At 47.9% G+C, this 27,680-nt stretch overlaps 2 protein-coding genes across 2 annotated transcripts in view; both read left to right on the top strand.

Annotated features, from left to right (window-relative positions):
• TAPBP (TAP binding protein) lies at nucleotides 1–25,200 on the top strand. The gene is made up of 8 exons (XM_083160219.1): nucleotides 1–365; nucleotides 5,102–5,296; nucleotides 6,471–6,692; nucleotides 10,639–10,980; nucleotides 11,969–12,292; nucleotides 12,574–12,663; nucleotides 16,319–16,362; nucleotides 23,689–25,200. Exons 1-8 carry the CDS (start codon nucleotides 320–322, stop codon nucleotides 23,701–23,703), a joined length of 1,278 nt encoding a protein of 425 aa, XP_083016345.1. The 5' UTR covers nucleotides 1–319; the 3' UTR covers nucleotides 23,704–25,200.
• Nucleotides 25,201–25,852: 652 nt separating this feature from the next.
• Nucleotides 25,853–27,680, top strand: part of RGL2 (ral guanine nucleotide dissociation stimulator like 2) — a 37,167-nt gene continuing 35,339 nt past the window's right edge. The window contains 1 exon segment of the mRNA XM_083160228.1: nucleotides 25,853–27,065. The gene's annotated coding sequence lies outside the window, so the exon portion shown is untranslated.

Raw genomic sequence — 27,680 nt, forward strand, 5'->3', positions numbered from 1 at the left:
GTGCTAAATAAGTAAGTAGAATCTGATCAGTTGCTATGGGCAACATCCCAACTGCAATAGAACTCCCATTTTAGTAGATTTACCCCCGCCTGTGCCCGATGCTTGATACTGTAACTCAGGCTGCCAGTGCCTGGAAAGTGAAAGTGAAAGAAGAGAGACATCTATTACAGTTGGGAGAGAAGAGACAGCAGCCACACACAGAGAGAGAGACTGCAGCTCGGAGGGGAGAACAGGCAGAGACACGAGAGAGACAGGTGCACACCGACCACACCGCCCTGTACCGCCGCACAGCGCGCAGGCCTGACCTGGAGTCACCAAGATGATTCCTTCCACTATATACAAGCTGTATCTTGTGGTTACAGTCGGTAAGTCACATACGCAGAGTTCTATGTTCCCCGTCTGTCCCTCGTTCCCCCTTTATTTCCCTCCTGCGTCTCTCAGTTACTTTAACCCTCCAACTCCCTCCTTCCACCCCTCTGCCGCCTCCGCCTCGTCCCCCTTCCCCGACTAGTCTGTCTCATGTCTCCCTATGTGGGGTCTGTTCCTCATCCCTTCATTTTGTATCACATTTATAACATAAAGAATAGATCCCTATATACTGTATATAAAGGGATTATATGTCTGTCTCTCCCCATCCCCACTGATTATCCAACGCCTCTTGTTGACTTTTAAGCTCAGGGACTTTCCACCCATGTTACTTTCATTTTGCTTGGGTCACGATGTCGTTCATGTTGGCATTCTGTCTATCGATATTATAAATAAAGTCGCTCATTTTGGCCCTTATGAGCGATATTTTTTATAATATAGCTTAAGCCCCGTACACACGGGGGAGATATATTGCTCAGTTTCTCCTTTTCATCAGCGATCAGAGATGGTCGCTGATGCAAGGGAACCTCTGCCAGCGGTGCCACAGAGGTAATCAGCTGCTCATGCTCCTGCGACCAGCGATTAGAACGGGGCAGAAAACGGGAGTGCGCACCCGGCGATTTATCGCCGGGGTACACTCCCATCGCTGGCAATATGGTCGCCAGCGACCATATTTCCAGTGATTTCAGCCCCTATCGCCCCTGTGTGTACACAGCTTTAGTGTGTATGCTCAATATAGTGGATGATGTGCACTCCCACACCCCCGGTACGCGGTACACTTTGATGGTGTCAACATTCGGGACAGTAAAAGCCTGTGCAAAAAAATCATGTCAACCTCCTCATTGTCAACCTGTTTGTGTAGACATTCCAACCCTGTCGTTCGTAGACACGTCGACCTAAGCCCAATTGACCTTCATGCAGTTGACCCCATGACCCACACCCGTTGTGACACCTGTGGGGTGTTGGTGTTTGTACTTTACTAGTGGGGGCGTTGGGTGAAACAAGGGCCATTTGCTAGTGGGCGGTGGAGTTTTTACTAATTTTTAAGGGTGTCACAGGGCTTCGAACAAGGAACTGGCAGGATAGATATATCTTCTCTTCATTACATATTAAGTGTATGTAGGCAAGACTCGGCTGTGTATGTGTGATATGTGGGTACGACAGGGTTCATCAACATAGCATCCGCCCGGCTTTGTCTAAAAACGAGTAAGATCACACATTCACTAATAAGCATTAGGTTCTGCCGAAACTAACGAAGATCTATCTGACACTCTGCGGAAGTCGGCAGTTACTCTCATGACATCCTAATTTAATCACAGTTTAACTGTAAACCAAACAATTTCTTGCAACCAAGACCAACACTTCAAGAACACAAAGACAGAACATTATTAAATGGCATTTAATAGGATAAATAAAGTCACAAATGGAACAAAATGCAGATGATTGCTCCTCTGTGATAACGTGGCCCTCTCACCATCAGGATAAGGGCCCTTATTCTGGTTGGTGCGGTAATATCCGCGTGCGTTCGTGCCGCCGATGTTTTGTGTCTGCGCATGTGCGAGCGGGACGCACGTCCAAATTCCGCATGAAATGTGTACACTACGAACAGGGGGTGGAGAGGGGCGTGAAGGGCTGTTTGGGTTCATTACCATATGTTTACACCCCGCGTTTCATGGGCGTTCCCATGCAAACGCTGGGCGTACGTATGGTAATGCGGCCGTGATGCACGTGTAGGGGGCGGACATATGACATTGCCGGATGTCAGCTGCCCGCCCAGATCCCTGCTTTTGCACGGAGAACTGCCCGTGTGCTCTGCCTGGCCACTCGGTCCTGCATTCGATGGTCTGCGACCATCGAATGATGGGGGAGGTTCCCTGAGATGGAGGAGGTGTATTCATGAGAAATACATGTGCGGTCCGTTCGGACAGCTTCTTAACGCGTTCGGACGGAGTTGGCGATCCGTATGGAAGGCGGGGTTTAGGACGCACGGTGCTGGCCGCATATTCGGATCCGGCCGCACCGATCAGAATAAGGGCCAAGGTGACACATGCACATAAGTTATGCCAGTCTACTGCTGCAACAGATTAACCCCTTGTTTGCTAAGTGATGTTCTTCCAGAACTGTTATTAAAAGTACCTTCGGATTGTAAAGTAGATCATAGCCTCGTTAAAATATTGCTTTGCAAGTTATCCGGATATAATTAGAATAATGACATAACCCGATGACATTATTGTTGTTCCGTCATTTTGACAATCTGGTAACTATATTGTACTAGGACCTAATAATGTAACAGTATTATACTGTGTTGGGACAGAACAAAGTAGCAATATTGTACTGTATTGATTCAGTTTAATGTAACAATTTTGTACTGGGACAGAATAATGTACAAATGGGATGTGTTCGGCACCCCGGCGTTTGGGATGTTGGCAGTCAGGATACGGACGCCAGAACCCGACATTGGTCAAAAGCCCGGCACCAGAGCAAATACACCACTCACAATGCCAGCACCAGAATCCTTGACTGTCGGCATCCCAACCATAAGTATTCCAGGGCTGGTTAGGATTAGACCATGAGGGAAGGGGTGGGGGTTAGGCACTAAGGGGGGCGGGTTAGGAATTATACTTTAAACCAGGGCTGGCCAAACTGGACCTTGAGATCTACCAGCAGTCCACACTTTTTAGACCATCTAGCTGGTGCACAGCTGCAGTCAATACTAACTGTCACATTTTTCAAATCACCTAGCTGGTACACAGGTGTAGTCATTACTAAATGTCACATTTCCAAGACCACCTAGCTGGTGCACAGGTGCAGTCATTACTAAATGTCACATATCCAATACCACCTAGCTGGTACACAGGTGTAGTCATTACTAAATGTCACATTTCCAAGACCACCTAGCTGGTGCACAGGTGCAGTCATTACTAAATGTCACATATCCAATACCACCTAGCTGGTACACAGGTGTAGTCATTACTAACTGTCACATTTCCCAGACCCCTAGCTGGTGCACAGGTGCAGTCATTACTTACTGTCTCATTTCCCAGACCACCTAGCTGGTGCACAGGTGTAGTCATTACTAAATGTCACATTTCCCAGACCACCTAGCTGGTGCACAGGTGCAGTCATTACTAACTGTCACATTCCCCAGACCACCTAGCTGGTGCACAGGTGCAGTCATTACTATCCATCACATTCCCCAGACCATCTAGCTGGTGCACATGTGTAGTCATTACCAACAGTCACATTACCAGACCATCTAGCTGGTACACAGGTGTAGTCATTACTAAATGTCACATTTCCAAGACCACCTAGCTGGTGCACAGGTGCAGTCATTACTAAATGTCACATATCCAATACAACCTAGCTGGTACACAGGTGTAGTCATTACTAAATGTCACATTTCCAAGACCACCTAGCTGGTGCACAGGTGCAGTCATTACTAAATGTCACATATCCAATACCACCTAGCTGGTACACAGGTGTAGTCATTACTAACTGTCACATTTCCCAGACCCCTAGCTGGTGCACAGGTGCAGTCATTACTTACTGTCTCATTTCCCAGACCACCTAGCTGGTGCACAGGTGTAGTCATTACTAAATGTCACATTTCCCAGACCACCTAGCTGGTGCACAGGTGCAGTCATTACTAACTGTCACATTCCCCAGACCACCTAGCTGGTGCACAGGTGCAGTCATTACTATCCATCACATTCCCCAGACCATCTAGCTGGTGCACAGGTGTAGTCATTACAAACTGTCACATCTCCCAGACCACCTAGCTGGTGCACAGGTGTAGTCATTACTATCCGTCACATTCCCCAGATCACCTAGCTGGTGCACAGGTGCAGTCATTACTATCCATCACATTCCCCAGACCATCTATCTGGTGCACAGGTGTAGTCATTACTATCCATCACATTCCCCAGACCACCTAGCTGGTGCACAGGTGTAGTCATTACTATCCGTCACATTCCCCAGACCACCTAGCTGGTGCACAGGTGTAGTCATTACTATCAGTCACATTCCCCAGACCACCTAGCTGGTGCACAGGTGTAGTCATTACTATCCGTCACATTCCCCAGACCACCTAGCTGGTGCACAGGTGTAGTCATTACTATCAGTCACATTCCCCAGACCACCTAGCTGGTGCACAGGTGTAGTCATTACTATCCGTCACATTCCCCAGACCACCTAGCTGGTGCACAGGTGTAGTCATTACTATCAGTCACATTCCCCAGACCACCTAGCTGGTGCACAGGTGTAGTCATTACTATCCGTCACATTCCCCAGACCACCTAGCTGGTGCACAGGTGTAGTCATTACTATCAGTCACATTCCCCAGACCACCTAGCTGGTGCACAGGTGTAGTCATTACTATCCATCACATTCCCCAGACCACCTAGCTGGTGCACAGGTGCAGTCATTGCTAATTATCACATTTCCCAGACCACTTAGCTGGTGCACAGGTGCAGTCATTACTAACGGTCACATTTTCAAACATGCTGCATCCATTCCTAACCTACACATTCTACAGATCCACAGGTGGCCTGGAAAACATGGACTGTGTTGGTAGAGTTTAGTGACTGGTTTGGCCACCCCTGCTATATTGGGACAGCACAACATATGCTGTATCTGCACAGAATATTGTAACCACATGATACCTGAATGTCACAATATTGTACTGTATCTTATTTGTCACCACCCACCTTCTCATTACTGTTATGGTTACTTGCAGCTGCCATGCTCCACGGGGCTTTCCCTGTCTTAGGTGCTGAACATCTGGCCTGCCACCTGGTGGAGGAAGTCGGCGTACCCCGCTCGATTAAGCAGACCCCAGTACGAATATGGCTCACTGACCCCAAAAACCTGACTGTGACACCAGATTATCCAGAAACCGCTGAGCCTGGCACCTTGGTCTTCTACGTATCTGGTGAGATCTGACAAATGGCACAGATAGGGCTATTATTAGACGTTCCATTTCCCCACAGGAGCATCTGACATTAGATACAGAAGGTTCTATTTACTAAGATGGGAGTTCTATCGAAGATGGGATGTTACAAGTGGCGGCTCCAGAGGGGGGGGGGGGGCTGCAGCACAGTCTAAAATTCAAACAGGGGAGACACACCCACTTCCACCAACTGCCATTCCAAACTGACACACTGGGAGTGGGTGTGGCTCTTTTATTTGAACTGTGCTGAGGTCATTACTTGGGAGGACAGGTGGCGGTCTTTGGTAGGTATAGAAGGGAATGAGGTCAGACATGTAAGGGGAGGTGGGGGAGAAAATTGGGCGAGGGCTTCTTAGGTGAGTGTGAGGAGTTTGTATTAAACCTGTCATGGCAGTGGAGCCTGTGACTGGCCATGGTACTGAAGGGGAGAGGGCGCTGCCAAATTGGGGAGACGTATTGATGCCCCCAATAAAAAAAAATACTACAGCTTATCTGGGTTGACAGGTGTCCCTGAGCAGCAGCAGCCTCTGTGCCCTCCCTTCCTAATGTCCGCCCTCGCCAGGCCCCCCAAACCATCTGGGTAAGTAGATGGAAGGTTTTATGACTAAGGAGGCGATGCAGTCACTTAGGGCCCGCTTCAAACCCGATCGATGGAGTGATTGATTTGACCAAGCAGTGCCCATGCCCGGAGTCCCCCTGCGAACGAAGCCAGCGATGGCTTGCCATCTCCAAGGTGATTGACAGCAGGTGGCCGTTTGTGGGCGGCACGCCGGGGTTTTCTGGGACTACCCTGGAAAATGCAGGCGGCACCCAGCCGTTAGGAGGGAGGGCAGGTGACGTCCAGCGATTCGCAGCCCAGCCATCAGGTCTGAATCAGGCTGTAAACCAAATAGATTGTCTTGTGCAGGTATTTTTGAGATTCTCTTTTAGTTTCCTTCTGTGGTTTCCACCAATTATCACACCAGTTACATTATTAGTGTTGAGTTGTTTATCAGTGTCCTTTGTATAGGACACAGAAGGAATCGCTTTGGATATACAATTGTATCCATTAGTGGCTGATTATTGTCCTATCCTACTGCATATTACAGTGTACTCTCTGCCCCGGCGGCGTCATATGACCCCTGTGATCACTGACTGTACTTCTCCCCCCATATAGACCCCTCTGGGAAGCTGCTGTCCTCGGAATTCTCTTATTGCGAGTTGACCCATCACCTGCCGCAGGAGGTGGAGCTGGACTGGGTGCACTCCCTCACCCAGGAGAAACGCAGCCCACCCTCACTCGGCAAGTCCTGGTACAGTCTGGCCGCCACGCGGGAGAAGGAGATATCTGTGAGTGCCGTGCTGGGCCCACAGGGAGACCAGAAGGACCACTTGGCAGGTACGGATGGGCTTAAAGGGACACCTGGTGGAGGAGTGCATGTGGATGTACTGGGCCTGATTCAGAGTTCCTGCTGACTGCCTACGCTCATAGTGTATGGAAGACCCCTACGGTGCATGGGTTCCCCCAAGTGTTTGTGTTTTAGAATGTTGGTATTAGAACCATGGGAGGGAGGGAGGGAATAAATTTACTAAAGCTTCTTAAAATGAAGAGAGATTCTGTCTGTCGATCATTTTCTAGGATGCAATATATCAGGGATCCTCAAAATATTTTACTCGGGGACCCCATCAGACAATAAAAATAATTACAGGACCCCCAGTAAGTTACTGCAGAAGGCCATCACATCACACATACCTCCCAACAGTCCCGTTTTTCCACGGATCGTCCCGGTTTTTTTTTTCTGGACGGTCCCGCCCCCCCTCCCAGGGCCAGCAGTGTCCCGCGGGGGGGGGGGGGGGGGGGGGGGAGTTGGGAGTCCCCCCAGCCTGAAGGAATAGACACAGCGCATGCACAGCGTCTATTCAGCGCTGCAGCAAGTGTAAAAGGGGGTGTGGCCGGTGACAACATTATTTGCATGCACCACACCCCTAATTTGTTAAGGCCACACCCCTTTTTCATCACGGCGCACGACTGCGCCGCTACACAGGTACTAGATGTTGGGAGGTATGCATCACATGTGTAGTCAGCAGACAGCACATACATGGCAGCATTGTGGGGGCACAGAGTGATGGGAGGAGTCTGAAGTAACAGACCATTTAAAATACTTTTCAAACTCCTTGAATCACTGACTGGGATTAGAAAAGTCATCAGCCTGATGGTCAGCAACATGGAGTCGCGACCCCATGCTGAGAAGGTCAGGACCATAGGCATGCGCAGCCCATTTCCTTAGGGGGTGCACCATTGCTACTTAGTGAACGATCCTGAATCAGGCCCCTTGTTCCCCTCACTTACCCTCATTCTCACACACAGCGCACTACTCCCTCACAGTATATGTCACACACAACCTTATTCACTTGTCCCCAGTCTCTGCACACATTACCTGCAGGCTTCAGCCAGGAGCCAGCCTGCCACAGTTCACTAGGTAGGCTGCAGCTTCACTAGTCCGTCTCCACTCTCTCCACCAGAGCACAGGACATGTCAGGGGCGTGGCCTAATCACGGACCTCCGTGGCCAAGCCCCCTTTAAAAAACCTTGTGCTGAAGGAGCCCAGCCACTGCAGCCAGGCCAGCGCAGGTACTTCTAGCCAGCCGGGGGAGGGGGCACTGTCGCTGACAGTCATTAGAGGTGCTGCAATTGTGCGGGGGGTGCCAGTCATTAGGAGGTGCCTGTGCACCCCTGGCACCCCCTGTGCTCACGCCTATGGTCAGGACCTACCACTTTGGGGTCAGCACTGTTCATATGATAGGTTATATGAGATATATTACCTTACGGACATGAGAGTTTTGTAGTGCCTCCAATTTAGCAGCAGGTGAACACCGGGTGGCCCATAAGTCCCAGAAACAAGTCCAAAGGTGGAAATTAGGTTCCTCTGATGGGGTGATGGTATACCTGGATGACTTCTGCGAGTCTTGGGCTGCCTCGGATTGCCTTCTGGCTGTGATGTTTAAGGAGACTGGTTTAAGTGAAGACGTTGAATTGTCCGTAGTCCATATTGTAATCCTCAGTGGTGGTATATGTAGAGTATTGTAGTTCTTTATAGGGTATTAGGAGCTCAACGTGTTTCCCTCGGATCAACCTCTCAGCTTCCCAGAATAAGATCTCAACTAACTCACACATTCATTCATTCACCAAGACCTAGCGCGCACACTCACCGCCAATCCGCTTCGCTCCTCCTTTTGGATTGTAATGACCCCTAAATATCTAAGTGCTGATTCCCCAATCCAGCCAAAACTGCCACCTGGCCATTGATCATCAGTCCCTTATTATAATATCAGGTCTATCCGCCATAATAGGGAACATTTGGGAATGTTAATAGTTAGCGGTTAGAGAAGTCGGGTCTCTCAGACGTGTCCCAGGGCTATTTGCTGACTCGGCTGTCAGAGGATGGGGACATTTCTCTGTAATATGAGTCAGAATCTGTATCTTGTGCTATCATCTTTTTCCTAAGAATTGCTGATATTACTGCGCTTACAACAGTTGTTGGGGAGATAATTATTTTCACCCTGTTATTTTTCCCCACTCGCTGAACTCTCCTCAATGAACCCGTTCCCCAGAATATCAGATAAATATAATGTGAAAGAATCACATTCTGGATTTTTAGCAAGTATAGCGCATACAGGTTCTTACAGCTTGGCAGCAACAGATCCCGGCGTAGCAGGTAATTCACAGGCCTCACAAGCGGGTGCAACAATCCAGAGCTAAACCCCACCCACCCTCAAGCCTATTGTCCAGCCACTAAGTGGCTTTGGGAACTTTGATCCTCTGTCCTAAACAGATATTTCACAGCAAACCACAGATTTTGTTGATAAGCCCAACTACGATTCACATCAGATCTTAAAAATAACCTGGGCTAGATCTAAGTAACCCTTCTGCTGTACTAAACCGGAGACATCCTGCCGTTCCACACTAACCTCCGGTGAACTACGAGTATACCATCCCTGCCACAATACTTGTTCTCACAAGGGTGCGGGGGAACTTTTTAGATTTCAGTGCTCTTCAGGATAGGATACTCTGCAGATTTTATTCCCCTTTACGTACAGCAGTACGGCGTATGGCGCTATATAAATAACAATATATACCAGTATGGGAATGGATGTGTACGACCAATCGATCGATTCTTTTTACCCCGTTCGCAAAAAAAAAAATCAGTCTGAGCTGTCTTATTTGCTTCGGCTGTGGCCGAGAATGGGGCGGGTCCTGGCGTCCTCAGCCGCCTGCCTCCTGCAGACTTCGCCACACCTGCGTTTGCATCGGGACACCCAGCATTTTTTGAGGGGCGCACCCACCGTTTTTGTTGTCACTCCCTGGAAACGCTGGGCATCCCCATGCGCCAGCTCCCTGTTCACCCCCTCTGTGCGTACGCCTCAGCAACTGTGACAGTCGGCAAAGGCTTTCGCATAGCGGCCCTGCACATGCGTGTTTTTGCCGATACACATGCGCAGAGCCAATACTGGCTGCATTATTTTTACACTGCAATTTAGATTTCAGTTTCAACACATCCCACCTAAATCTAACTCTCTCTGCATATGTTACATCTGCCCCACCTGCAATGCAAACACACAAATAGAGAAGCAGCGCTAATTTTTACAAGATTGACTAAGCCAAAATGACACATTTATTATAAATGAATAAAAAAATATAATTAAAAGTTAGCAACAATTTAGAATAATACATATGAGTTAAAATAGATACCCTCTCTGGATTTTTGGTTGGCCTTATCAGGCTGTAGGAGTCCTCTTTTTAAAGGGCTTTAAAGATATGGCGTGTGTTTTTGCATCTCACCAAGGATCGAGAAACAGGTTTTCCACCTTTGGTCAAAACGTCCTCACTATGATGCGGTTGTGCACTGATGGTAAATGGCCGCTGGTGGGAAATGAAGACCTTGTGGGGCTTCCCGAAAGGCAGGGGACGTCCTTGGATCTGCTGGAATCAGGGTTGAATTTTGCCAATTATTAGCCGCCTTTGAGGTTTTTCTATATATCAGTAGTAGTCAGAGTCCGTGCCAGAGATGGGTTACCAGGCAGAGGGTATCTGTATAGGTCAACACCGACGCGTTTCGCTGAATTGCATCAGCTTTTTCAAGGTGATGTTGCTGGTCTGACTGTTTGGGGTTTATTTATTTTTCCGTCTGCAGTGCACATGGTTTTGCCCATTTTGAGAACAAATTTGTACTGCGTTCAGATCTGAATAAGGGCCAATGTGTATGGCTGTGTATAGGAATAATGGTCTCCCCTCGAGTTGTCCTGGCTGGGCAGCCCGCAGCTGATCTATATCCTGTCCCCCTCAGTGTTCCTAGCCATGGATTCCGCCTCCGTCCTCGTGAAGGCCCAGCTGGGGAAGCCTCTGTCCTTGTCCTGCGGCATGTGGCGGGGGCAGCAGCCCCGCTTTGCGGTGGAATGGCGCCATCGTGCTCTGGGTGACGGGAAGGTCCTGTACGCATATGACGGATGGAAGGACCGAGTGGAGGTGGAACTCCCAGGGTATCAGATGAACTTCTCTGCCTCCCACAGGAAGGGGGATGTGTCGCTGTTACTGGAGGAGGTGAATGTTTCCCATCACGGCACCTACCTCTGCACCGTCTACCTGCCCTACATCCGGGCACAGCGAGACTTCCAGCTGCAGGTCATAGGTAAGAGATGGGCACAGACACGGGACAATGGTAGCGCCATTCCCAGCACCTTCGTGGTAACTGTTCACTTCATTATTGTTTGCACTAGTCTTAAGGCCCGTCCGAGGGGGGAAAGTTTATGCTTCTGTAATTCTCAAAAGTTTTGTAAAGTGAAAATGTTTTTCATTTATTGGACGCTTGTAGGCCTTTAATGGTCCACTTAACGGAGTCAGTATATTGTGTTGTATTCACTGCTGTCGGGGGAGAATTATCAAAGCTTGGACAGAGATAAAGTGATCTATGTACTAAGGGCCTTATTCTAGTTCACTCTTTCTGACAAAATCCTTCTTAGATGGACAAAACCATGTGCACTGCAGAGAGAGAGAATTAGATTTGGGTGAGTTATTTTGTTTCTGTGCAGGGTAAATACTGGCTGCTTTATTTTTACACTGCAACATAGATCTCACTTTGAAGTAAAACCCCACCCAAATCTAATTCTCTCTGCACATGTTACATCTGCCCCACCTGCAGTGCACATGGTTTTGTCCATCTAAGAAGGATTTTGTCAGAAAGAGTGAACTAGAATAACCCCCATAGGCTCAGAGAAAGATAAAGTGGAGATAAAGTAGCAGCCAATCAACTCCTAACTGCCATGTTACAGGCCATGTTTGAAAAATGTCAATTAGGAGCTGGTTGGTACTTTATCTACAACAACTTTATCTCTCTCCAAATAATAGTACCTATTACAGAATCTCAAAACGGTAATTTTTCAAACACAGCTATCAACATGACAGTTAGGGGCTGATTGGCCAGTACTTTACCTTTCTCTACTTTATGGGATTTATGACCTAAGATGGGAGTTCTATTGAAGATGGGATGTTGTTATTGGAACCCCATGTAAATAGCAGATAGCATCAGCCTAGAAGTAGGCCATCGCCTGGATGGTGGAGTGGTGAGGTGGTGAGGAGCCATGTTTGGTAACACAACCTTCTGTCCTTTGTCTGTCTAGCTAAGCCGCGGGTATCCCTGCTGCCGGCCCATCTCTTCGCTCGGCCTGGAGAGGAGCTGACTCTCTCCTGCGAGATCTCTCACTTTCACCCCCTGGAAATCTCCGTCGACTTCCTGGTTCAGCTCCCGGGGGAACCTCACCCCTCGCTCCTGCCTGGAACGTCACTCTCCACCCATGGCCACAACCAAGATGGAACCTACAGCATCACGGCGTTCCAGCGCATCACGGCTCACCACAGTCTACATGGAGCGCGCTACTCCTGCCGCATCAGCCATGCCAGCGCGCCAAATGGGGTATCACGCAGCCAAACCCTCCAAATTGCAGGTAAATAAGCACAAGTGCAGTAAGTTCCTTACGTTGTTATCCGCACACCGAAAGAAAAAACCTTCAGAAATTCATGTCAACTTGAAAGTCCAGGAACAGAGCATCTTGTCCCTCCTGGAACGGGTCATGTTGGGAGGTATGATTACAGTGAACTAGATAGATGATCGCTACATTCTGGTTGGTTGCTATGGGCAACGGGACCTCCTTAGAATGTTGGATAACTCTCCCACTATATTGTATATGATATAATAACACAATATGATTATTCTCTGTCTCCTCAGGAGTATCGGGACCATCCCTAGAGGATTACATGTATCTGTTTCTGACCGCACTCTTCCTCTATGGGTTTCTGAGCTACCTGCATAGGAAAGGTATGTACATACAGGTGGCGATGTACGCTGGCGCGTTCCCCGATTCCCAGCCGCCATGAGTTACATATAGAGGTGTGACACAGCGTGGGGTGCACAGGGTCTGTTACATTGTATCATATAGGGGTGTGACACAGCGTGGGGTACACAGGGTCCGTTACATTATGTCATACAGGGGTGTGACACAGCGTGGGGTACACAGGGTCTGTTACATTGTATCATATAGAGGTGTGACACAGCATGGGGTGCACAGGGTCTGTTACATTGTATCATACAGGGGTATGACATAGCATGGGGTGCACAGAGTCTGTTACATTGTATCATACAGGGGTGTGACACAGCGTGGGGTACACAGGGTCTGTTACATTGTATCATACAGGGGGTGTGACACAGCGTGGGGTACACAGCGTCTGTTACATTGTATCATACAGGGGGTGTGACACAGCGTGGGGTGCACAGGGTCTGTTACATTGTATCATATAGGGGTGTGACACAGCGTGGGGTACACAGGGTCTGTTACATTGTATCATATAGGGGTGTGACACAGCGTGGGGTGCACAGGGTCTGTTACATTGTATCATATAGGGGTGTGACACAGCGTGGGGTGCACAGAGTCTGTTACATTGTATCATACAGGGGATGTGACACAGCGTGGGGTGCACAGAGTCTGTTACATTGTATCATACAGGGGTGTGACATAGCATGGGGTACACAGCGTCTGTTGCATTGTATCATACAGAAGTGTGACACAGCGTGGGGTGCACAGGGTCTGTTACATTGTGTCATACAGGGGTGTGACACAGCGTGGGGTGCACAGGGTCTGTTACATTGTATCATTCAGGGGTGTGACACAGCGTGGGGTACACAGGGTCTGTTACATTGTATCATACAGGGGGTGTGACACAGCGTGGGGTACACAGGGTCTGTTACATTGTATCATATAAAGGTGTGACACAGCGTGGGGTGCACAGGGTCTGTTACATTGTATCATATAGGGGTGTGACACAGCGTGGGGTACACAGGGTCTGTTACATTGTATCATACAGGGGTGTGACACAGCGTGGGGTACACAGGGTCTGTTACATTGTATCATACAGGGGTGTGACACAGCGTGGGGTGCACAGGGTCTGTTACATTGTATCATATAGAGGTGTGACACAGCGTGGGGTGCACAGGGTCTGTTACATTGTATCATACAGGGGTGTGACACAGCGTGGGGTACACAGGGTCTGTTACAATGTATCATACAGGGGATGTGACACAGCGTGGGGTACACAGGGTCTGTTACATTGTATCATACAGGGGTGTGACATAGCATGGGGTACACAGCGTCTGTTGCATTGTATCATACAGGGGGTGTGACACAGCGTGGGGTACACAGGGTCTGTTACATTGTATCATACAGGGGGTGTGACACAGCGTGGAATACACAGGGTCTGTTACATTGTATCATACAGGGGTGTGACACAGCGTGGGGTACACAGGGTCTGTTACATTGTATCATACAGGGGTGTGACACAGCGTGGGGTACACAGGGTCTGTTACATTGTATCATATAGGGGTGTGACACAGCGTGGGGTGCACAGGGTCTGTTACATTGTATCATATAGGGGTGTGACACAGCGTGGGGTGCACAGGGTCTGTTACATTGTATCATACAGAGGTGTGACACAGCGTGGGGTACACAGGGTCTGTTACATTGTATCATACAGGGGATGTGACACAGCGTGGGGTGCACAGAGTCTGTTACATTGTATCATACAGGGGTGTGACATAGCATGGGGTACACAGCGTCTGTTGCATTGTATCATACAGAAGTGTGACACAGCGTGGGGTACACAGGGTCTGTTACATTGTGTCATACAGGGGTGTGACACAGCGTGGGGTGCACAGAGTCTGTTACATTGTATCATACAGAAGTGTGACACAGCGTGGGGTACACAGGGTGTGTTACATTGTATCATATAGGGGTGTGACACAGCGTGGGGTGCACAGGGTCTGTTACATTGTATCATACAGAGGTGTGACACAGCGTGGGGTACACAGGGTCTGTTACATTGTATCATATAGGGGTGTGACACAGCGTGGGGTACACAGGGTCTGTTACATTGTATCATACAGAGGTGTGACACAGCGTGGGGTGCACAGGGTCTGTTACATTGTATCATACAGAGGTGTGACACAGCGTGGGGTGCACAGGGTCTGTTACATTGTATCTTACAGAGGTGTGACAGCGTGGGGTACACAGGGTCTGTTACATTGTATCATACAGGGGTGTGACACAGCGTGGGGTGCACAGGGTCTGTTACATTGTATCTTACAGAGGTGTGACAGCGTGGGGTACACAGGGTCTGTTACATTGTATCATACAGGGGTGTGACACAGCGTGGGGTGCACAGGGTCTGTTACATTGTATCATATAGGGGTGTGACACAGCGTGGGGTGCACAGGGTCTGTTACATTATGTCATACAGAGGTGTGACACAGCGTGGGGTGCACAGGGTCTGTTACATTGTATCTTACAGAGGTGTGACACAGCGTGGGGTACACAGGGTCTGTTACATTGTATCATACAGGGGATGTGACACAGCGTGGGGTGCACAGAGTCTGTTACATTGTATCATACAGGGGTGTGACATAGCATGGGGTACACAGCGTCTGTTGCATTGTATCATACAGAAGTGTGACACAGCGTGGGGTACACAGGGTCTGTTACATTGTGTCATACAGGGGTGTGACACAGCGTGGGGTGCACAGAGTCTGTTACATTGTATCATACAGAAGTGTGACACAGCGTGGGGTACACAGGGTGTGTTACATTGTATCATATAGGGGTGTGACACAGCGTGGGGTGCACAGGGTCTGTTACATTGTATCATACAGAGGTGTGACACAGCGTGGGGTACACAGGGTCTGTTACATTGTATCATATAGGGGTGTGACACAGCGTGGGGTACACAGGGTCTGTTACATTGTATCATACAGAGGTGTGACACAGCGTGGGGTGCACAGGGTCTGTTACATTGTATCATACAGAGGTGTGACACAGCGTGGGGTGCACAGGGTCTGTTACATTGTATCTTACAGAGGTGTGACAGCGTGGGGTACACAGGGTCTGTTACATTGTATCATACAGGGGTGTGACACAGCGTGGGGTGCACAGGGTCTGTTACATTGTATCTTACAGAGGTGTGACAGCGTGGGGTACACAGGGTCTGTTACATTGTATCATACAGGGGTGTGACACAGCGTGGGGTGCACAGGGTCTGTTACATTGTATCATATAGGGGTGTGACACAGCGTGGGGTGCACAGGGTCTGTTACATTATGTCATACAGAGGTGTGACACAGCGTGGGGTGCACAGGGTCTGTTACATTGTATCTTACAGAGGTGTGACAGCGTGGGGTACACAGGGTCTGTTACATTGTATCTTACAGAGGTGTGACAGCGTGGGGTACACAGGGTCTGTTACATTGTATCATACAGGGGTGTGACACAGCGTGGGGTACACAGGGTCTGTTACATTGTGTCTTACAGAGGTGTGACACAGCGTGGGGTACACAAGGTTTGGGGATTATGGAGGGCTTCCATGTACGATGTGACCCGTGCACATTAGCATGTGCTACATGTACTGACTGTCCTGTTTCTGTGTTACAGCTGTGTCGTTCTTTAGAAGCCCGAAGCTGGATAATGATAAAAAGGTAATATATAGAGGAGAACGTACCTGCACTGGGGTATACAGCCGGATAATGATAGAGAGGTGATATATAGAGGATAACGTACCTGCACTGGGGTATACAGCCGGATAATGATAGAGAGGTGATATATAGAGGATAACGTACCTGCACTGGGGTATACGGCCGGATAATGATAGAGAGGTGATATATAGAGGAGAACGTACCCGCACTGGGGTATACAGCCGGATAATGATAGAGAGGTGATATATAGAGGATAACGTACCTGCACTGGGGTATACGGCCGGATAATGATAGAGAGGTGATATATAGAGGAGAACGTACCCGCACTGGGGTATACGGCCGGATAATGATAGAGAGGTGATATATAGAGGAGAACGTACCTGCACTGGGGTATACGGCCGTATAATGATAGAGAGGTGATATATAGGGGATAACGTACCTGCACTGGGGTATACGGCCGGATAATGATAGAGAGGTAATATATAGGGGATAACGTACCTGCACTGGGGTATACGGCCGGATAATGATAGAGAGCTGATATATAGAGGATAACGTACCCGCACTGGGGTATACGGCCGGATAATGATAGAGAGATGATATATAGAGGATAACGTACCTGCACTGGGGTATACGGCCGGATAATGATAGAGAGGTGATATATAGAGGAGAACGTACCTGCACTGGGTATACGGCCGGATAATGATAGAGAGGTGATATATAGAGGATAACGTACCTGCACTGGGGTATACAGCCGGATAATGATAGAGAGGTGATATATAGGGGATAACGTACCTGCACTGGGGTATATGGCCGGATAATGATAGAGAGGCGATATATAGAGGATAACGTACCTGCACTGGGGTATACGGCCGGATAATGATAGAGAGGTGATATATAGAGGATAACGTACCTGCACTGGGGTATACGGCCGGATAATGATAGAGCGGTGATATATAGAGGATAACGTACCTGCACTGGGGTATACGGCCGGATAATGAAAGAGAGGCGATCTATAGAGGATAACGTACCTGCACTGGGTATACGGCCGGATAATGATAGAGAGGTGATATATAGGGGAGAACGTACCCGCACTGGGGTATACGGCCGGATAATGATAGAGAGGTGATATATAGAGGAGAACGTACCCGCACTGGGGTATACGGCCGGATAATGATAGAGAGGTGATATATAGAGGAGAACGTACCTGCACTGGGGTATACGGCCGGATAATGATAGAGAGGTGATATATAGAGGAGAACATACCTGCACTGGGGTATACGGCCGGATAATGATAGAGAGGTGATATATAGAGGAGAACGTACCTGCACTGGGGTATACGGCCGGATAATGATAGAGAGATGATATATAGAGGGGAACGTACCTGCACTGGGGTATACGGCCGGATAATGATAGATTGGTGATATATAGAGGATAACGTACCTGCACTGGGGTATACGGCCGGATAATGATAGAGAGATGATATATGGAGGAGAACGTATCCGCACTGGGGTATACGGCCGGATAATGATAGAGAGGTGATATATAGAGGGTAACGTACCTGCACTGGGGTATACGGCCGGATAATGATAGAGAGATGATATATGGAGGAGAACGTATCCGCACTGGGGTATACGGCCGGATAATGATAGAGAGATGATATATAGAGGAGAACGTACCTGCACTGGGGTATACGGCCGGATAATGATAGAGAGATGATATATAGAGGAGAACGTATCCGCACTGGGGTATACGGCCGGATAATGATAGAGAGGTGATATATAGGGGATAAGGTACCTGCACTGGGGTATACGGGCGGATAATGATAGAGAGGTGATATATAGGGGATATGTACCCGCACTGGGGTATACAGCTGGATAATGATAGAGAGGTGATATATAGGAGATAACGTACCTGCACTGGGGCATACGGCCGGATAATGATAGAGAGGTGATATATAGAGGAGAACGTACCTGCACTGGGGTATACGGCCGGATAATGATAGAGAGGTGATATATAGAGGAGAACGTACCTGCACTGGGGTATACGGCCGGATAATGATAGAGAGGTGATATATAGAGGAGAACGTACCTGCACTGGGGTATACGGCCGGATAATGATAGAGAGGTGATATATAGAGGATAACGTACCTGCACTGGGGTATACGGCCGGATAATGATAGAGAGGTGATATATAGAGGAGAACGTACCTGCACTGGGGTATACGGCCGGATAATGATAGAGAGGTGATATATAGAGGAGAACGTACCTGCACTGGGGTATACGGCCGGATAATGATAGAGAGGTGATATATAGAGGAGAACGTACCTGCACTGGGGTATACGGCCGGATAATGATAGAGAGGTGATATATAGAGGAGAACGTACCTGCACTGGGGTATACGGCCGGATAATGATAGAGAGGTGATATATAGGGGATAAGGTACCTGCACTGGGGTATACGGCCGGATAATGATAGAGAGGTGATATATAGAGAACGTACCTGCACTGGGTATACGGCCGGATAATGTTATAGAGGTGATATATAGAGGAGAACGTACCTGCACTGGGGTATATGGCCGGATAATGATAGAGAGGTGATATATAGAGGAGAACGTACCTGCACTGGGATATACAGCCAGATAATAATAGAGAGGTGATATATAGAGAACGTACCTGCACTGGGGTATACGGCCGGATAATGACAGAGAGGTGATATATAGAGGAGAACGTACCTGCACTGGGGTATACGGCCGGATAATGATAGAGAGGTGATATATAGAGGATAACGTACCTGCACTGGGGTATACGGCCGGATAATGATAGAGAGGTGATATATAGGGGATAACGTACCTGCACTGGGGTATACGGCCGGATAATGATAGAGAGGTGATATATAGGGGATAACGTACCTGCACTGGGGTATACGGCCGGATAATGATAGAGAGGTGCTATATAGAGGATAACGTACCTGCACTGGGGTATACGGCCGGATAATGATAGAGGTGATATATAGAGGATAACGTACCTGCACTGGGATATACGGCCGGATAATGATAGCGAGGTGATCTATAGAGGAGAACGTACCTGCACTGGGGGATACGGCCGGATAATGATAGAGAGGTGATATATAGAGGAGAACGTACCTGCACTGGGGTATACGGCCGGATAATGATAGAGAGGTGATATATAGAGTAGAACGTACCCGCACTGGGGGATACGGCCGGATAATGATAGAGAGGTGATATATAGGGGATAAGGTACCTGCACTGGGGTATACGGCCGGATAATGATAGAGAGGTGATATATAGAGGATAACGTACTTGCACTGGGGTATACGGCCAGATAATGATAGAGAGGTGATATATAGAGGAGAACGTACCTGCACTGGGTATACGGGCGGATAATGACAGAGAGGTGATATATAGAGGAGAACGTACCTGCACTGGGGTATACGGCCGGATAATGATAGAGAGGTGATATATAGAGGATAATGTACCTGCACTGGGGTATACGGCCAGATAATGATAGAGGGGTGATATATAGAGGAGAACGTACCCGCACTGGGGTATACGGCCGGATAATGTTATAGAGGTGATATATAGAGGAGAACGTACCCGCACTGGGGTATACGGCCGGATAATGATAGAGAGGCGATATATAGAGGAGAACGTACCTGCACTGGGGTATACGGCCGGATAATGATAGAGAGGTGATATATAGGGGATAACGTACCTGCACTGGGGTATACAGCCGGATAATGATAGAGAGGTGATATATAGGGGATAACGTACCTGCACTGGGGTATACAGCCGGATAATGATAGAGAGGTGATATATAGGGGATAACGTACCTGCACTGGGGTATACAGCCGGATAATGATAGAGAGGTGATATATAGAGGAGAACGTACCTGCACTGGGGCATACGGCCGGATAATGATAGAGAGGTGATATATAGAGGAGAACGTACCCGCACTGGGGCATACGGCCAGATAATGATAGAGAGGTGATATATAGAGGAGAACGTACCTGCACTGGGGTATACGGCCGGATAATGATAGAGAGGTGATATATAGAGGAGAACGTACCCGCACTGGGGTATACGGCCGGATTATGATAGAGAGGTGATATATAGAGGAGAACGTACCTGCACTGGGGTATACGGCCGGATAATGATAGAGAGGTGATATATAGGGGATAACGTACCTGCACTGGGGGATACGGCCGGATAATGATAGAGAGGTGATATATAGAGGAGAACGTACCTGCACTGGGGTATACGGCCGGATAATGATAGAGAGGTGATATATAGGGGATAACGTACCTGCACTGGGGTATACGGCCGGATAATGATAGAGAGGTGATATATAGAGGATAACGTACCTGCACTGGGTATACGGCCAGATAATGATAGAGAGGTGATATATAGGGGATAACGTACCTGCACTGGGGTATACGGCCGGATAATGATAGAGAGGTGATATATAGAGGAGAACGTACCTGCACTGGGGTATACGGCCGGATAATGATAGAGAGGTGATATATAGAGGAGAACGTACCTGCACTGGGGTATACGGCCGAATAATGATAGAGGGGTGATATATAGAGGAGAACGTACCCGCACTGGGGTATACGGCCGGATAATGATAGAGAGGTGATATATAGAGGAGAACGTACCCGCACTGGGGTATACGGCCGGATAATGATAGAGAGGTGATATATAGGGGATAAGGTACCTGCACTGGGGTATACGGCCGGATAATGATAGAGAGGTGATATATAGAGGAGAACGTACCCGCACTGGGGTATACGGCCGGATAATGATAGAGAGGTGATATATAGAGGAGAACGTACCCGCACTGGGGTATACGGCCGGATAATGATAGAGAGGTGATATATAGGGGATAAGGTACCTGCACTGGGGTATACGGCCGGATAATGATAGAGAGGTGATATATAGAGGAGAACGTACCTGCACTGGGGTATACGGCCGGATAATGATAGAGAGGTGATATATAGGGGATAAGGTACCTGCACTGGGGTATACGGCCGGATAATGATAGAGAGGTGATATATAGAGGAGAACGTACCTGCACTGGGGTATACGGCCGGATAATGATAGAGAGGTGATATATAGGGGATAACGTACCTGCACTGGGGTATACGGCCGGATAATGATAGAGAGGTGATATATAGAGGATAACGTACCTGCACTGGGTATACGGCCGGATAATGATAGAGAGGTGATATATAGAGGAGAACGTACCTGCACTGGGGTATACGGCCAGATAATGATAGAGAGGTGATATATAGAGGAGAACGTACCTGCACTGGGTATACGGCCGGATAATGATAGAGAGGTGATATATAGAGGAGAACATACCTGCACTGGGGTATACGGCCGGATAATGATAGAGAGGTGATATATAGGGGATAACGTACCTGCACTGGGGTATACGGCCGGATAATGATAGAGAGGTGATATATAGGGGATAACGTACCTGCACTGGGGTATACGGCCAGATAATGATAGAGAGGTGATATATAGGGGATAACGTACCTGCACTGGGGTATACGGCCAGATAATGATAGAGAGGTGATATATAGGGGATAACGTACCTGCACTGGGGTATACGGCCGGATAATGATAGATTGGTGATATATAGGGGATAACGTACCTGCACTGGGGTATACGGCCGGATAATGATAGAGAGGTGATATATAGAGGATAACGTACCTGCACTGGGGTATACGGCCGGATAATGATAGAGAGGTGATATATAGAGGAGAACATACCTGCACTGGGGTATACGGCCGGATAATGATAGAGAGGTGATATATAGGGGATAACGTACCTGCACTGGGGTATACGGCCGGATAATGATAGAGAGGTGATATATAGGGGATAACGTACCTGCACTGGGGTATACGGCCAGATAATGATAGAGAGGTGATATATAGGGGATAACGTACCTGCACTGGGGTATACGGCCAGATAATGATAGAGAGGTGATATATAGGGGATAACGTACCTGCACTGGGTATACGGCCGGATAATGATAGAGAGGTGATATATAGGGGATAACGTACCAGCACTGGGGTATACGGCCGGATAATGATAGAGAGGTGATATATAGAGGATAACATACCTGCACTGGGGTATACGTCCGGATAATGATAGAGAGGTGATATATAGAGGAGAACGTACCTGCACTGGGGTATACGGCCGGATAATGATAGAGAGGTGATATATAGGGGAGAACGTACCTGCACTGGGGTATACGGCCGGATAATGATAGAGAGGTGATATATAGGGGATAACGTACCTGCACTGGGTTATACGGGCGGATAATGATAGAGAGATGATATATAGAGGATAACGTACCTGCACTGGGGTATACGGCCGGATAATGATAGAGAGGTGATATATAGGGGATAACGTACCTGCACTGGGGTATACAGCTGGATAATGATAGAGAGGTGATATATAGAGGAGAACGTACCTGCACTGGGTATACGGCCGGATAATGATAGAGAGGTGATATATAGGGGATAACATACCTGCACTGGGGTATACGGCCGGATAATGATAGAGAGGTGATATATAGAGGATAACGTACCTGCACTGGGGTATACGGCCGGATAATGATAGAGAGGTGATATATAGAGGAGAACGTACCTGCACTGGGGTATACGGCCGGATAATGATAGAGAGATGATATATAGAGGAGAACGTACCTGCACTGGGGTATACGGCCAGATAATGATAGAGAGGTGATATATAGGGGATAACGTACCTGCACTGGGGTATACGGCCGGATAATGATAGAGAGGTGATATATAGGGGATAACGTACCTGCACTGGGGTATACGGCCGGATAATGATAGAGAGGTGATATATAGGGGATAACGTACCTGCACTGGGGTATACGGCCGGATAATGATAGAGAGGTGATATATAGAGGAGAACGTACCTGCACTGGGGTATACGGACGGATAATGATAGAGAGGTGATATATAGGGGATAACGTACCAGCACTGGGGTATACGGCCGGATAATGATAGAGAGATGATATATAGAGGAGAACGTACCTGCACTGGGGTATACGGCCAGATAATGATAGAGAGGTGATATATAGGGGATAACGTACCTGCACTGGGGTATACGGCCGGATAATGAATACTTCATGTAATATCAGGATTAGACTGTTACATGATGATGTCAGACACAATGCAGCATCTGTTACATATGTGATACGTGTATATTGTATATAACATTGTATCTGCTATCCACGGAATATTTGGGATTCATTTTATTTTTTATCTATTTCAGAGCAAGTCTGAATAAGAGAAGTGGAAGCTGGGAAACAGACCTGGAAATGTGTGTGTGTGTGTGTGTGTACCTTTGTGTGTGAGTTGTGTGTCTGAGACAACAGGCAGAATTTAATGACCCCCGAGTTCAGCGGCTGTGCAAGATCGCCTATTTCCTGTCGGCACTTGATTGTGTGTGTGTGTGTGTGTGTGTGTGTGTGCGTGCGTGCGTGCGTGCGTGCGTGCGTGCGTGCGTGTAACGGTTTGCAATAGTGTGCATCCAGGGTTGAACTAGCCCATAGGGGTACAGGGCAAATTCCCTGTGGGCCCCAGGGTCCTCTGGGCCCAATCCCTCCTCTACGGTCCGGTACCAGACTGTGCACCTGCATTATACATTGTTACTCAATTAGAGCAGGAACATAGATGAACATGGCTGCTTGGTTTGTTTCCATAGAAACTATGACAAGATCCACCCACCTGACAATCAAGTTTAGTGGTTGTGTTAACCTATTTATATGGGCCCAGGCATGTTGTGTGCACGTTATGTCCTGATTGGTCAGGTCTCTCGAGCATGGGCCCCTCCTGTTACTTTTCCCCCGGTGAGTCCTCCATGCTGCCCCTGGCCGGCTCCGTGTGTCACACTTTGAAGTAGGAAGAAGCCCAGCAGTATGTGTGGGAGTGTAAAATATAGTAACTTACTATTCCATAGGATGAGTATATTCCCTGTAATAGTGTTTATCCTAGCACCCTGCATCTTATAAAACCCATGCAGTTCCTCTTTCCTGCGTGTGGTGTCACTCTCTGCTGTTTTGCTTCTAACACAGCATGGTCTGTATTTCAGCACTGGTATACAGACCAGCCTGTGATAGAAGCACCACAGTGGACAGTGACATCCCTGGCAGGGAAGAGGAACTTCATGGGTTTTGGAAGATGCAGGGTGCTAGATTGAACCTTCCTATCATACCTGTATTGTGCGGGAAGTCCCGGCAACCCTCACGGCGCCATAACAAAGCCATGAAGGCATGTATGTGTTGGCGCGTGAGCGGGCTCGTCTGGGGTCCCAAACCGATCATTAATGTTCCCCAGCCCATATTGCAGTGGATCAGGAATCCGGTCATTAGGTCGACCCTATTAAGGTTGAAGAAAAGGTATAAAATAGTAGCATCACTAACTACAAAACAATTCATCCAGAAATGACCATGATAAACCAGTGGTGCATGTAACAGTTATACAACATATGTACATATGAGATAGAGTCCTGGTAGCAAGGTCATAGGTCAAGCCAAGGTGTTCTGGTCAGTAATACGGTACTGCCACAGTCACTGTACAATGGGCCGGTGGGGAAATTCCCCTTCATTACTGGTACAGATACAAGGACCATGTGTGGGAACGTAGCCAGAATGATTGACGGTGCAGATGGTTACCACACATCGCAACGTATTGGAACGCGCTGTTGTATTGTTCCCCTATTTATATACAGAGCATACCTCCCAACATGACCCTCTCCAGGAGGGACAAAATACTCTGTTTCTGGACTTCCCTCGTAATGTATGATTACCATCACCTGCGGTATAACCCCTTGCTTACCAATTTACCTGTTTAAAACAGGTGATGGCAATCATACATTACGAGGGAAGTCCAGAAACAGAGTATTTTGTCCCTCCTGGAGAGGGTCATGTTGGGAGGTATACAGAGGGCCCTGACACTGTGTTACAGCCATATAGTTGTTTCTAGGCAGATTGTCATAATATAAAGGATAACACTACTATGGCAGGTACTGAGACACTGGCCTATTATACACTGGGAATATTATAAGGTGTATTATATGTGCCACAATTACACTGGAATCCTCATTCACACCAATAATACCATACTTGCCTACCTGACCCTCTCCTTCAGGGAGAAAATGCTCTGTTCCTGGACTTCCCTGGTAATGTAGGATTGCCATCACCTGTGGTGAAACACCTTTTTTATATCAATTACCTAGTTCCCTACAGGTGCTGGCAATCATATATTACCAGGGAAGTCCAGGAACGTTGGGGCAGATTTATTAAGCTTGGAGAAGAGATAAACTGGAGATAAAGCGGAGAAAAGGTAAAAGGAGATAAAGCACCAGCCAATCAGCTGTGTTTGAAAAAGGCAGTTGGGAGTTGATTGGCTGGTGCTTTATCTCCTTTTACCTTTTCTCTGCTTTATCTCCAGTTTATCTCTTCTCCAAGCTTAATAAATCTGCCCCAGAGTATTTCCTCCCTCATGGAGAGGGTCAGGTAGGTAACCATGATAATACCCAAGGACCCTGTGCCCTCACACACCAGCAGCCACTGTGTAATTGCCCTAACACCGATGTTAACTTCCTCCCAATTGCGTGAGAAAAATTACAGTTATGAGCTGATTGGCTGGTACGTTATCTCTGTCCACTTTCTCTCTCTATGGGCAAGGTGTATTAATCAGATCCTACCTGTCATTTTCAAACACAGCCTGTAATGTGGCAGTTAGGAGCTGATAGGCTGGTGGTTTTTCACTCTCCATTTTATCACTTTTCAAGCTTAGTACATTGACCCCGGTGTTCCTGATTAAAGTGATATTCTGGCAACCCTATTAAGTAGGATTTTATGGTGTAGACCAGGGGTTCTCAAACTCGACGCTCGGGACCCCACACAGTTCACCTTTTCCAGGTCACCCTTTTCCAGGTGCGCTCATTACTGACTGACATATTTGAAAAGATCCACAGGTGGAGCTAATTATTTCCCATGATTCTGTGAGGAGACCTGCAAATCATGCACTGCGTGGGGTCCTGAGGACTGAGTTTGGGAACCTGTGGTGTAGACAAAGTGAGACTCAGCAGCAAATCTCTGGAAGGGGTCCTAACGTTTGTATGTAATGTTTTTATGTAGGGTAAATACTGTCTGCTTTTGCATGTAGCCGCAAATACTGGCCCGTTTATTTTTACCCTGCATTTAGATTTGATTTTGAACATCCCCTTCCCACATCTGTCTCTGCACATCGTCCATCCGCCCCTCTGCAGCGCAGCATGGTGTTACCAAGGTGCACAGTTACTTGCTCTTTTGTTTTGCTCCCTGCTCAGAACCAGCCATAATGGAGATAATTTAATTAGGAACAAATATTGCATTTGCACCTAGCGAGACGATGTCCCCTGGCTCCACGTGATTACATTATTTCTTTTTCACCTCACACTTTAACGATCACGTGTAGCTGGACTGTGTGGCGTGTGCGGGCGGGATAGAGCACAGATAGAACCACACCCATACCTATTTACTCACGTCTCTGTGGAGCTCTTGTCAGCTCTGTGTTGTAGCCTGTGGCTCCTCTTGTCACCTGCGGCTAATGGAAAGTAATTTGCTACCCGCACTCGTACGTCAGCAAGCAGCACTCACATAGGTGGGTTTTACATTATTATTATTATTCTGGTTTTGCGGCATAATACATTATTTACTGTATTGATGTTAGAATTTTCTATGTATAAGGTGTCACAAGAATCTGCCCCCTAGTGTTGAAGTTCAGCACAGCACACATAAATAAAGCATAGATGTTCCACACACAACAGAGAGCTGGCAGGAGAGCTTACACTCCAATGTAGATTGATTGTATACTGCAGTGGTTGCCAGATTCGGTCCTCAAGGCACCTGAACAAACCAGGTTTTAGATATCCATGCTTAAGCACAGGTGAAGAGATGAGCATGTCTGTCGGTTTGATTATACCACCTGTGCACAAGCTTGGCTATTCTTAAAATCTGGACTGAGTATTGGAAGACCTGACACAGGGTTGTCTACCTGACCCTCTCCTTCAGGGAGAAAATGCTCTGTTCCTGGACTTCCCTGGTAATGTAGGATTGCCAGCACCTGTGGGGAGCTGGGTAATTGATAAGAAAGGTGTCACCACAGGTGATGACAATCCTACATTACCAGGGAAGTCCAGGAGCAGAGCATTGTGTCCCCGATGGAGAGGGTTAGGTAGGCAACCCTGATATATAGTTATATACTAGTAAGCCCATT

The sequence above is a fragment of the Crinia signifera genome, chromosome 9, assembly GCF_055691185.1.
Source record: "Crinia signifera chromosome 9, ASM5569118v1, whole genome shotgun sequence".
Lineage (NCBI taxonomy): Eukaryota > Metazoa > Chordata > Amphibia > Anura > Myobatrachidae > Crinia > Crinia signifera.

Coding starts and splice junctions, on each gene's coding strand:
- TAPBP (XM_083160219.1), top strand. CDS start 320: ATGATTCCTTCCACTATATACAAGCTGTATCTTGTGGTTACAGTCG. Junction 12,293..12,573: donor CCAAACCCTCCAAATTGCAG/GTAAATAAGCAC, acceptor CTGTCTCCTCAG/GAGTATCGGGACCATCCCTA. Junction 12,664..16,318: donor GAGCTACCTGCATAGGAAAG/GTATGTACATAC, acceptor TCTGTGTTACAG/CTGTGTCGTTCTTTAGAAGC.